The sequence below is a fragment of the Mastigoproctus giganteus genome, chromosome 8 (genome assembly GCF_048544385.1).
Source record: "Mastigoproctus giganteus isolate SK-2022 chromosome 8, ASM4854438v1, whole genome shotgun sequence".
NCBI lineage: Eukaryota > Metazoa > Arthropoda > Arachnida > Uropygi > Thelyphonidae > Mastigoproctus > Mastigoproctus giganteus.
Genome location: NC_143582.1, coordinates 24,993,132 through 25,006,516, shown reverse-complemented (window position 1 = coordinate 25,006,516; position 13,385 = coordinate 24,993,132). Strand labels below are relative to the sequence as shown.

Below are 13,385 nucleotides of genomic sequence, written 5' to 3'. Positions count from 1 at the left end.
TTTCATCATCTCATATAGATCATGTTTAAGCATGTAGGAAGAACAATGAATTCCACGGTGGTTGAGCCATTCTAATATTTTTGCTTTTTTTGATGATGCTGCTGACAGCTTTTCTCTGCAGTATGTTATCCATGATTACAATGGAATTATTTGGAATATCTAGCAACAACTGTGACTGGAATCAAGTTTTATCTGTTTTCTTCTTTTTTATCATGACAGTAAAGTTAGTGTCAAATCAAAATAATAACTTTGCATTTTTTATAATCTGCCTTCACTACCAGTATGTAACAAGACAAGATGCTGATCTTTTCCAAGTGGTATTTTTCAACCCTTAATGGAACTATTATCATGCCACTGCTAATGTTTAGAAATATGCTCATTCATCCAGATTTCATATAAATATATATTTTTTGTCATTCCTCTAATCTGCTTTATGTATCTCTGATGATGGACAATGATATCTGATCTTTCTATAAAAAAAAATTTTTTTTTCTATCAAACTTACCATCATATTTCATATGAAGTTTCTCTTTCATTATCCAACAAAGTCATATTTTATTCCATCAAAAATGATTTTTTTTTCTGTTGGTCATCTTAAAATTTTAGGATGACCAAAAAGTTCAAACTCTCTTAAAATTTTAGAAAAGGTAAATAAACACAGTTGGTTATTTATCTTTTCTAAAAACCTCTGATACAGTTGCTTGAACAACAGATCAAAATCGCAGGAAAATAACTTTGGAAGAATGTGCAGTAACTATTCTTCTAACAGATGAATATAATACCCTGGTACTTTACTTGTCTCCTTCTGATAAAACATCTTTACTTGCTCCAACATTTGTTCTCCTTCAGATATTCATGAACATTTAAAGTAATCGTTCTGCCCTGGGTATTTAATAATTTCCAATGTCTAAATGAAAACTTGATATTACCTACAGGGTTTATCATTATTCCAATTATCACTAATTCTGTTCACTACAATTGACAAGTACAATCATTATGCATGTGTCAAGTTCCTTTACTGTATATAAGTTCTGTACAAGCTGTAAAGGTGGGTTAAATATTGCTTGCATTGAAATGAAAGGAGGCATTAAACCTGCTTACCTGCTAGGCTACCTTTATTATTACGATGTACATCCTTAAACTGCTGGTTTAGGTCTTCACTTACTTTAATATCTTGGAACATTCTGGCCAATTTATTAACATAGTCAGCTGGCATACCAACATCCTGTAAATAATAATTGCATAAATATAACATGTGACAATACAGAAAGGCTTTCGACAATGTTAACAATAAAAAAATATCCTGCATACTACTTTTATTCCTTCCCGAAAAATAAAACTATTATGATAAAGGCCAAAGTATTATATAATACAGAATTACATATAAAAATACTATGCAAAATTAAATAACACTTGAAAGGAAAAAACAATTTAGAAAAATCAACAATGAAATGTGTTATTTTCAAGTTAAATTTAAAAATACATTAATGACAGCTGAGAAATAAAAAGGATAAAAAACTAAGTGAAATACAGGATTTAAAGGACATCATGTAAGAAACTGCTTGTAATAAAGTGTTCTGCAGCCTCGAGGTATATTAAAAATGTTTTGTGACTCAAGTATGAGGGGGAAAAAAAATTAGTTTCAGTTATAATTTTATTTCTAATAATATGCACTTTTTTTAAAAATCTCTCCTGTCATCCATTTTTAAGTCCCTTTTGTGGAACCATTTCCATTGCATTTATGGCTTCAAGGGTAAATCCTTCGAATGCTTCTCATAGTGAACTCTGGAGAATAAACATGGGCTTCACCACTTCAAGCCTCCAATAAGCAGAGTGATGGTACCTTGATCCCTGCTTACGTCAGTTCACACTTGGGTGGTCACCTCCAGTATACAGTAAACCCCCGCTATTCGAGTGGGTTACATTCCAGAGAAATGGCATGAATACAGAAAATGTGAATACTGAGTTATGGCGCCCATAGTAATAAAACGGTTCCGTTCCAAAGAATGAAATATATAAGAAAAACTAGTCTAAAATTTTGTCTATGTATTATATGTACCTACATAATATGACTATGTACATAGATAAACATAGACAGTATATAGTGAAATACAAGCATAAGGTATCGAAATGAAAATGAGAAACAATTTAATATTAAATGTAACATTTATTAGAAATTTCAAACAAATCTTTCAAAACATATCAAGAATATGGATTGCTGGGCAAAAAATAACTTGTAACTGAAGTTTGTTTCTTCATTTTTTTATTGAGCTGATTTTGGATTTCCCTGTAAAGCAAGAGTAATTGTTCTTGGTCTCATTTAAACTTGATGCTTCTTTTCAAATTAGGATCCATTTCCACCACCTTTCTTGAAAGTTGTATGGAGAGGCTAAAGATTTCCTTTAATGATTTGTTATTTAATTCTGGTCTAAAAACGTTGCAATCTTCCTCCTCAGGATCATTTTGGTTCTCATTTGATGCTGTCACTAATTCATCCAACTGTTCAATTGTAAGTTTATTTGCATGAGTCCCAATAAGTTCCTGAATGTCTGCTGCATTGATGTTTTTAAAGCCCCCACCTTCTATTCCCTGTGTGATTGCTACAATATTGGCAACCAGTTCATTGACATTGGGGATTGTTTTAGCAACAACCACTTCTGGCCACAATTTTTGCCAACATGCATTAATTGTAGATGCTCTTATCTCATCAACTGATGCCTTGATGTTAATCAGGCAATCTGCGATGTTATAATTTTTCCAACTTTGACTTCGTATTAAGTAAATAGTATGAGATGAATTAACAACCTAATAACAGTTAATTCTGACTCCCTTTCCATTTTTTAAATTAAGCAAGTAAAAGTTCTAAAAAAGTAGGACTTGAATGCTGCCATCAAACCTTGGTCTAGCGGTTGTAAAAGTGATGTGGTGTTGGGTGGCAAAAACAATTTTAATGTTTGGGTGGTCAAATGCTAGACTGCTTGGATATCCCGGTGCATTATCAATAAGAAGAAGAACTTTGAAAGGCAAAGATTTTGAAACAAAGTAGCTTTCCACCTCTCGCACAAAGCTACCATTAAACCACTCTCTAAAAAGTGTAGTTGTTACCCAGGCTTTTTTATTGGATTTCCAATAAACTGGAAGATGTTCTTTATTCTTTTCCTTCAAAGCACGTGGATTCTGCGATTTATACACAAGCACCAATTTGATCATGTGTCCACTAGTATTTACACAAAACAAAAGAGCAAGCCTATCTTAGAAGCTTTGAATCCAGGAGCAGATTTTTCATTTTATGTTGTCATGTTCTGGCTGACATTCTCTTCCAAAACAACCCAGTTTCGTCTGCATTGAACACCTGTTCTGAAACATATCCTTTGTCTGTAATTAAATTTTTAAATTCAGTTGGGAAACTTTCTGCAGTCGTGAAATCCGCTGATGCAGACTCGTTTACAAGTTTGTTATGAAGGCCATATCGATTTTTAAACCTTTCAAATCAGCCTTTGCTAGCTAAAAAACTTATCCTGCCAGTGCTATTTCCAGTTTTGCTAAAGTGTTGATAAAGGTGTTTTGCCTTTTCACGAATGATGAGTGAACTTAGCAGAATTTTATTTTGAGTTTGGTCTTCTATCCACAGATTTAAAGCCTTTTCCATTTTTTTCTAATTTAACATCACGAGTTACAGAGCAAATTTTTGAAGCAATTAGTGCGTTTTCACAGACACAAGGGCGGATTTTTTCTCGATTTCTTGATTGAACATACCATTGACTCTGCTTTTATAACGTTTTGCCACCGATGTGACACTTTCATCATAAGAAATTTTGTCTAATAACTCAATTTTACTCACTAATGGCATTACCTTCTTTGATCTTTTCACAATTCCTTTGTTATTTGTAGCCATATTTTCATAGGGGTTAGAAAAGAACTTGTCCAGAATAAAGTCACATTCTTTCAACTGTTAACACACTCAAAAAAGTGTGTTTACACTAACACACTGCAAAACTAACACACCTTCCATGACAAGAACATAACACATACTGAACAAGAATTAGTGGGAAACATTCACGCTCACAACTGTGTTACCCCTCTCCCCACACCCACTGAGCACTGTTTTGACCGGGCAAGATGATTTTAGCCACGCTCATATTTTTTATGGCAGAAAACGTTCATGGCACTTTAAAATTCACATTTTTTAGGTTTCATTTTATATTAAATCAGTGACCATGAATACAGATACCGCGAATAGTGGGGGTTTACTCCACAAGAACTTGAAAGGTCACGGTTTCACACCTCAGGAGGTCAAAGAACAAATAAAGCCATGTTTTTCTATGAAGCTTAAACCATACAAGTCAAGTGTGAATTGGATTCTTGAAGTTTCAAGTAATATTCACAAGATTCTTTTATCTGTTTGCAGGGCATATCTTGGTTGGACCTCACATAAAGTGAAAGATTACACCATTGTTCCCAGGTGTTTTAAATGCCTGGGATCTGGTCACTCTGCAAGAGTTTGTACTTGTACTTAGGAGCAGCAAACTTGTAGGCATTGTGGACTTATGGGTCATAATTTTTGTGACTGCCCAAATAAAGATAAAGCATCAGTGTCCAAATTGTAAGAAGAGGAAAAGAAATTGTGCACATTCATTTAGGGATTCAAAATGTCCTGAGTATTTACAAGCCGTATATATAATTAGGTCAAAGACCTCTTATGGATAGGACACCATCAACAGGTACAGCTTCAAGTTCAAATTACTCCAAACTTAAATTCTTACAACTGAATTACTAGCGGTCAATTTCAGTTATGAATGATCTAACCACTATTGCTCAAGAGCATTCCGTACAGGTTCTTGCTCTTCAAGAACCTTATTCATATAAAGGTTTTGTTAAGGGTCTACCTATTCGTTATCGGATTACACAGTCCAACCCTATCATGGTAGGGACTAGCGGAAATGCTCGACGATGGATCTGGGCTTCAATCGTGATTACAGATCCAACCCTGACTGTTACAAAAATTCCTAGTCTGTGTTCCACGCATGGCATGTGTGTTTGCTTTGAGGGTTGGTTTGGCCAGATTTATCTGGTCTTGCTTTATTGCCAATGCTCACAGTACCAGGATTCCATCCAACCTTTTGTTGATCACCTTGATGCAACATTACGATCCCTTACGGATAAACAGGTCATCGTTTTGATGGATGCGAATGCAGAGTCCACCTTGTGGAATAGCCCACAGACAAATCAAAAAGGAGAGTTGCTGGAGGATCTTATTCTTTCGTAATGTTTAAGAATTCTCAATACTTCTGGACATCCTCCGACTTGTGTAACTCCTCAAGGACATTCCTACATCAATGTGTCTCTTGTTACCTCGTCCATTTCCTCTAAGATCAGTGACTGGAAATTACACAAGTTGGTCCACCAGCGACCATAATGTAATTACTTTCTGTTTGGGTGCTGACATCTCTAGAACCAGATCAGATACAACTGATAACCCTAGGTATCATACACAATCAGCCAAATGGCAAATTTTCAAAGAGTTCCTCAAGGAGTCTTTCATTGGACCAGCTGAATGTTATGGAAACTCTTTCTGTCAACAACCAGGTTAATTTCATTCAGGACAATATACTACAGGTGTGTGACAAATCCATGAGTTTTAGAAAGAGTAAATCTTATCATGTGCCCTGGTGGCCAACCAGTTTTATCGAACTTAAAATCGCTCCCTAGGCAAACACGACCTGAATTTCAGAGAGCAAAAAGGGATAGAACCCATTCATTCCTGGAAATACCAGTGTTATGAAATAGATATAAGCAAGCTCGATGGCAATATCACCAAGAAATATACAGACAGAAAAAGGCTTCATAGGAGAGTATGGCGAGTTCCCAGGGAAATGATGATGCCTGGGGACTAGTGTACAAGTTACTAATTAACAAGATCCCACCTGGAGAGGTGTTTGCTTCAGCTAAAACTGCAGAGAACCAGGACACCATTTCGTGGACATCTATTATTAATAGAATTCTTGATGTAATCATACACCAGGACGATGGAATGTGTGAGCTCCTGGAGCAGGTGGAAATTAAATCTAAAAATTCGACTTATATTAGACAGTCTGAAGAGCCTCCTTTCACACGTGAAGAGGTAGATAATGCAATAAATTCAATGCACTCTGGGAAATGTCCAGGTTTTGATGGTCTTGAAGTGGATGTCCTCAAAGAGTCTGGAAAGTTGTTTCTCCTTTTATTCTCAAGCTGTTTAATTCTTGTCTACAACATGGAGTTTTTCCTAAAGTCTGGAAAATTGCAAATCTTAAGATACTCCTTAAACATTCAAAGAAACCTGAGGATGACCTGGCTTCCTACAGGCCCATTGCCTTGCTTCCAGTTATGGACAAGGCACTAGAAAAAGTGATCGCTAATCAGTTATTATTTATTCATGCCAATAAAGCATTATCATTTCCTGATCAAGTTGGTTTTACTCGTGGTAAGGGGACTAAGGATGCAATTGCCAGACTCCTTACTTTGCAAAAGGAAACTGATACAAAATACCTACTTGGCCTCTTTGTGGACTTCAAAGGGGCTTTTGACACCCTCTGGTGGCAGAGTGCTCTGGAGAGGTTCTGGGAGGCCAGGGCTTTTAGACCAATCTTCAAATTACTTACAAGCTATTTTTACCAGTGCTCTATCATAGTTAAGAGTGGTACCAAACAGGTCTCTAGACATGTTACAAGGGGTTGCCCACAGGGATCAATTCTTGGTCCCCCTGAGTTGGAACGTTGTGTTTGATTCAAGGCTCATCACGAAATTTGAAGGAACAAAGATGATTGCCTATGCAGAAAATCTTACCATCCTTGTCCACGGCAATTCAAGGAAGAATCTGGAAGACATAGCTAACTAACTCCGTCTTACAAGAACTTTCAACCTGGTCTGTAATTCACAAACTGCAGCTTTCAACAACTAAAATGTTGCAGATGCTTTAAAAAGGAAAATTAGATAGAGAACGTCTGCCATTTGTAAAGTATAGAGGACAGACAATTAAACATACTGCCATAACAAAATATTTAGGTATTTAACTTGATGATGATGCCTTAAGTTTTCTGCCACATGCAAAGTATGTGAAAGAGAAGTGCAAGTCTTTCTTATCCAGATTGAGACAGGTAACCAGGCAGGAATAGGGCCTGAGAGGTCATTCACTCAGATTATACTATAATTGTGTTTTTTTACCTGTCATTTCTTATGCAGCTGGAGCGTGGGGACATAGGGCCAACAAGTCTGCAGTTATGAAACAGCTTCTACAGGCCCAGTGTGCTGCCCTCCTGATGATATCACAGGCATGTAGAATCACTTCTACTATGGCTTTGCAGGTGTTATTGGGAAAATTACTTCTACACTATGAAATACAATACAGGTATATGATGTATCACCTGAAGAAATCAATACCTGTTACTTTAGATGAGGTGCAACTTGACTTAGATGCTTTTTTAACATCTGAGAAAAGAAGGCTTCGTTCCCTTTATGTAGATAAATGGCAAAGAGACTGGTCAGCTTCGGAACTTGGTGATGTGACCAGAGGGTTTTTAACCAACGGCGAAGGAGTTTAAGGAAGCGAGAATCTTTGTGGTTTGCACCTGGATTGCATGGTACATCTTTACTCACCGGTATGGGAGTATTAACAGCAAATTATTCAAATTAGGATTGTCTCCTATCCCAGTTTGTCTCTGTGGACAGCAAGAGAGTATCGACCACATTATTTTCGATTGTCAATATGAATCGTGAACTGCAGCTTATTTCAGATACCTTTACAATGGGAAATAAACCTGCACATTTATCTGATCTGAACCAGCATTTATAGCACTGCACACGTTTGCCTTACGTGCTTTTAAAAGAAGAGAGGAGCTTAGACTAGCTAATTTGGGATAATTTTATCAGGAGTTGATGATGATTGGATACTCATTGTAACCAAATATACCCTGCTGGACATTGAATGTGTTCCTGTATATAGTGTAAATTCTTGGCGTTGAACACATTTATAGCGTGATTGGGGTAAAAAAAAAAATATAATAATAATAATAAATAAATTAAATTTAAAAAAAGCTTGTTTCTCCGAGAAGTGCCTGGAGCAATGTCTACAAGAGATAAGACAATTATATCTCAACAAATCTTGCTGATCCTAGCTTCTATGATGGGATCCTCCATGGGATTATTTCCCATAGCATGAGAAGTCAGTCCACTTCTCCACCTCTATTTCCTTTAGTCTTGCTTTATTTCTTCTGCCTTCTAACTATTGGAGGGTTCCTCTGTTTGATCCTCCTCCCTTCTATTCTTTCCTGCCTCTCCAGCTCCCAAACTATTCCTACCATAGCCTTCTCATGTCATCCTTATTTGGGCTCTCTAGGGTTTTTGCCCTGGGTTAGTCCAGCAGGTGATAGTAGATCCTGGCCACTTCCACGAGGCAGGGATGGGGGTGGTGTTGGGGGAATGACCAGGTGTTGCTACTTCCCATCTGCTAAGAGCCAGGTACCAGATGAAAACATAACATGCCATATCACTACACTTACACATCCAACACACTACATAAAAATGGCCAGTTTTGGCGTAAGCTTTTACACAAGATGTACAATGGCGGCTAATGAGGGGAACCCTGGGATCTTATCCTCCCTCTGTACTAGGTGCCGCATTTCAGGACTTTCACATTGGGATTACAAATAGTTCCACCATTGTGTAGGTGCAAACCGAGAAGTGGTTGGTCTGCTTGACTCAAGTGTCACTTGAATATACAAAGGGTACTAGGAAAGTTTTGCAATACAGCTTTGTTTATTTAACTTTTTCAAAATAATTTCCTCTACATTCAATACACCTCTCCATCCTCCGAAACCAATCTTTAAACCAGTTCTGCCAAGTTTCACTAGGGAGTAAAGCACACTCGTTGTCCCAAGCCCGTAGAAGGTCCTCATCACTGGAAAACCGCCTCCCTTTTAGCTTCATTTTCACATGGGGGAACAGTGCAAAGTCGCAGGGAGCAAGGTCTGGACTGTAGGGAGGGTGCTCGAGAAGTTTCAGTCCTGTCGTGGTCAAATATTCGGTGCAGGCTTTGCCGCGGTGAGCTGGAGCATTTTCGTGATGGAGGTACCAGGTGTCCATTCTTGACTTTGGCCGCAGATTCTTCATAGATCCAATGACTTGAGGCAGGCATTGTTCAGTATACCACTTAGCTGTGACTGTCTTCTGCGTGTCCAAAACGACACGTTCCACAATTCCACTCGATTTGAAAAATACAGCTATCATTTTCTTCTTCACAGATCGGGATTTTCTGACAATTACGGGTGTGTCGTCATCATCAAAGACCCAAACTTTGTTTTGAGCCTTGGTCGGCAGATCGTAATAGTACAGCCAAGTCTCGTCAGCTGTCACGATGTTGTTCACATACCGAGATTGTCCCTTATCAAACTTTTTTAACATCTTCCGGCACCAAGTCACACGTCGTGTCATCTACTCTTCAGTCAGTTGATGCGGCACCCAGAGAGAACAAAGTTTCTTCACGTGCAAATGATCTTGCAGAATCGAACGAATTGCTGGTGCATTTAGGCCCAAAGTATCCTCTATCTGTTGGTAGGTCACTCGCCTGTTTTCGTCAAGCATTTTCCTCACAGCAGTAACGTTTTCCTCCGTAACTGACGTTCGTGGCCTTCCCGGCCTCTCAGAATCCTCCAGAGTGAAATTTCCCCTTTGGAATTCTCTATACCACCTGAGTATCGTTGTACGATGTGGACACTCATCATCTAGTGCAAGAGTCATTTCTTCTAAGCACTGGTCTATGGTTAAACCACGCACGAAATTATACCGCAAAACTGTCCTTATCTCATTTCGTGACCACAATGCCATCGCAAGCACTTGACACTCTCACTACTAATGAATAACTGAGCCCATCGACTTGGCGCGGCGGCTACTATGCACGTATGAACATGTCTCAACATGCAGCTTCCTGTGATTCATTGTTGCATCGCCGGTCCGCAGGGGCTGCCCTCAGGGATCTGTCCTGGGGCCGCTCCTGTGGAATATAGTGTTTGACGAGTTCCTCACCATGGACCTGGGGGAGGTGGAGGCCCAGGCCTTCGCAGACGACCTCGTACTGACGGTCGCGGCGGATTCCAGACAGAACCTTGAAACGCTTGGAAACCAAGCCCTTGAAACCTTGCAGAACTGGGCAAAACTACACACCTTAACAATCTCGCCAACGAAGACGAACTCAGTACTATTGAGAGGGAGGTTAAACCTTAGAAGACCACCACAAATCAAGCTGGCAGGACAAACAATCAAACTGTCAACGCAAATTAAATATCTGGGACTGATCATCGATCAGAACTTATCATTTAAACCGTACCTAATCTATCTAAAAGAGAAACTGCGGAAATACACAGCGCTCGTTGCCAGAGTTACACGCAGGGACTGGGGGCTAAACAGGAGAACCCTGTCCCTGTATTATAAAGCCATCTTCATCCCGATAATAACATATGGATCTCCCATATGGTACAAGAAAGCAGAAACAGCAGTGAATAAAAGGATACTGGGCACGATCCAACGCAACATATTATTAACAATAACAAGAGCATGTAACACGGTTAGTACGAGTGCCCTACAGGTCCTTGCGGGGACCCTACCCTTGGATTTAGAGGTAACCCGCTGCGGACTTATGTATCTACTAGCCAAAGGAACCCAAACCACCTACAACAGTCTTACCATTGATATCACCAATAACAGGAAAAACGAGAAACAAAAAATAGTGGACCACCTTGTACAAATTTGGCAGAGAAGATGGACAGACGGAGAAAAAGGAGCGGTAACAAAAAAATTTATTCCCCAAGTAACCAAGCTGTATCCCAAGGCTCCCGCATGGCTGTACCCAGGCCTAAACACTACTTTTCTACTCACCGGCCACGGGCCTTTCAAGGCCAAATTAAATGCCATGGGCATAATCGAGGAATCACACTGTCTCTGCGGCGAACTAGAAACATGGCATCACGTTATGCATCAGTGTGAAATATACGAAGACATCAGATGTCAAATGATCACGAAAATTAAATACATCCCTAACACCCAGGAACATCATCTCCTGGACACACCAGAAGAATTTGCGGCCTTTAGTCGCTTTGCCCAGGACGTCTTCTCCAGAAGAAAACTACAAATAGCCATCCACCAAGGCCAACAGGAGTAATGAAACCAAATATGGACACCAAGGAATACGGGAAACTAAGGACGGGGATATCAACCAATGATCGATGACCATTGGAATATGCATCAGAGAAGGATGCTGAACCAATGAAAGAGGAACACAAGGATGCAGCTTGCCCCATGAGTGACAATGAAGAGAAACAGACGTGAGACAAAGGCCATATTGGAGACCTGAAGAGGGCACTCTAGCCCTCTTCACCTATAATTCCTAACTCCCCGGGAGGAGGGGACGGCCACACGGTCCCCCCTTCTCGCCATCCCCTGTTTCCTTTCTGGTGGGGCATGGGCATGCCCCACTGAAACTGGGGCCGCCTTCTCTATTGGCTCCATACTTCTGCCTTTTCCCCCCAGTCTTCTGCCTCCTTCCCCTCTATCTTCACGCTAGCGAAGTCCCACACATCAAAATTAATACATCAAAACCGCCATACGCCCAGCATTCGGCCTAAAAAATTAAAGCGATAATATCCCCACGTCAACGCAAATAATAAAAATCACTTTATTTTATTTTCTTGATGACCATTGGAATATGCCACCCAAAGTTTTTTTTTTTTTTTTTTTTTTTTTTGGTCCTAGCCGCCGAAATCTCAGGAAACTAAGCGGCAGGACCTGCCAGAGTAAACTAAGTCTACGGAGTTCCTGGCCTGCCTCCACGGGGCGTAAGTGGGGCAACGTTGGATCCCAACAGGGGTCCAGCGGCTAAATGGCCAGAAGAACAACGGTACACGACATTACACGATCCAAGATCCATACACTTTTAAATCTCTGGCATTTACAGTGTACTGTAATACACCACAACGTAAACTACGCGGAGATGGGGGGAACCCCAGGTGCCGCTTGACCCTAAAAACACTTACACTTACTTACACTTACTTACTAGTACCCTTTGTATGTTCCACCAGCATTTTAGACTCCCATATAGCAAGCCCCAGCTTGTCATATCTGATGTGTCCTGTGAAGGCCTCAAGGAATTTTATGAAAACATAGTCAACATCCACTACTTCTTGCTGCACTGTCAAGTTTCTAATGCAATTTGTCCTTGACCTGGTGAGAACTAGACCAAGGATATTAGAACCACATGCTCTTTCTCTGACATGTTGGAATAAATAACTATCATCCAGCTAGTTAAAAAAAAAAAAAACCCTGTTCTGCACGTTGATGGTTCATAATTTCCAATTAATAAGAGGGAGGTTACAGTTTGCCTAGAATAATGAAATTCTCTCTCATACTCCTCAGAACTGTCAAACCTTTAACATACACCGCTATCATTCCTCCCTTTACCAGCACACTCAACATCCATCTGAATCTGATGGATATTGAGTGAAGTGAACTCTTGGAAGAAATTGGTCTCTCATAGAGAGCTTTTGGGAAGAAACATGACCCCACTTTGCATTTCTCCTGAACAATATAGTCGTCATAATGAAATTCTTCATTCCCCTTATCTCTGACTGGCACCATGTCTCAGTTAGCCTTGCTATATCACATTATTTAACTCAATCAAAAGCTCAAGTTCATTTAATTTATTTATAATATACTTGGTATAACTATACAGGCACTTTTTTCCCCTGTTACAGTAGACTGTCGAAATAATGGCACATTGAGATCGGATATATAAATACAGCGCCGATGCCTTGCAGTGCTGAAAAAAGAAAACGGCAAGTCACGTGATTATTGTATTTGTTTCACTTTGAAAATTCACCATTTTCAGAGTGAATTCTGTACTGATATCACGGATTATGCCGCAGTTTTACATTTATTTTAAATTAAAACCCCCTCACTATGGCTTCTAAAGTTAATAAACCTCATACAGAGAAGAAAAGAACAACAACATTAAAGCTTAGTGACAAACTTGATATAATCCAAACTATTACATTAGGGTCACCCAGAATGTTAATTCAGAATGTATACCCATGTGTAGTGTGTCTGTAAATTGCATGTATTCTCTGCTCGATTTTGCCTGTTTTGCTGGACAAAAACCCAGTTTATGGGGACAAAATCTTGGTATCTATGCCTGAGACCCACTAATTAGCCATGGAGTGAAAAAAGCTTATAAAAGTTCCTTGCGTCATCGAAGGAATTCGAACCCAGGCTTTTTCCATCAATTTGGGGAGGACAGTGGATGATACCACTGTTCTACCCGCGCAGACTAAACTTGATATAATAAAGGGGAAAAAAAACGG

The 13,385-nt window shown here is 39.4% G+C and overlaps 1 protein-coding gene across 3 annotated transcripts in view; it reads right to left on the bottom strand.

Annotated features, from left to right (window-relative positions):
• Positions 1-13,385, bottom strand: part of Cul5 (cullin 5) — a 227,103-nt gene that overhangs the window by 34,622 nt on the left and 179,096 nt on the right. For all 3 annotated transcript variants that reach the window (XM_090379738.1, XM_090379737.1, XM_090379739.1), the window contains one exon: positions 1,102-1,225. In XM_090379738.1, coding sequence (XP_090235864.1) covers positions 1,102-1,225 — 124 coding nt within the window. The remainder of the gene's footprint in view (positions 1-1,101; positions 1,226-13,385) is intronic.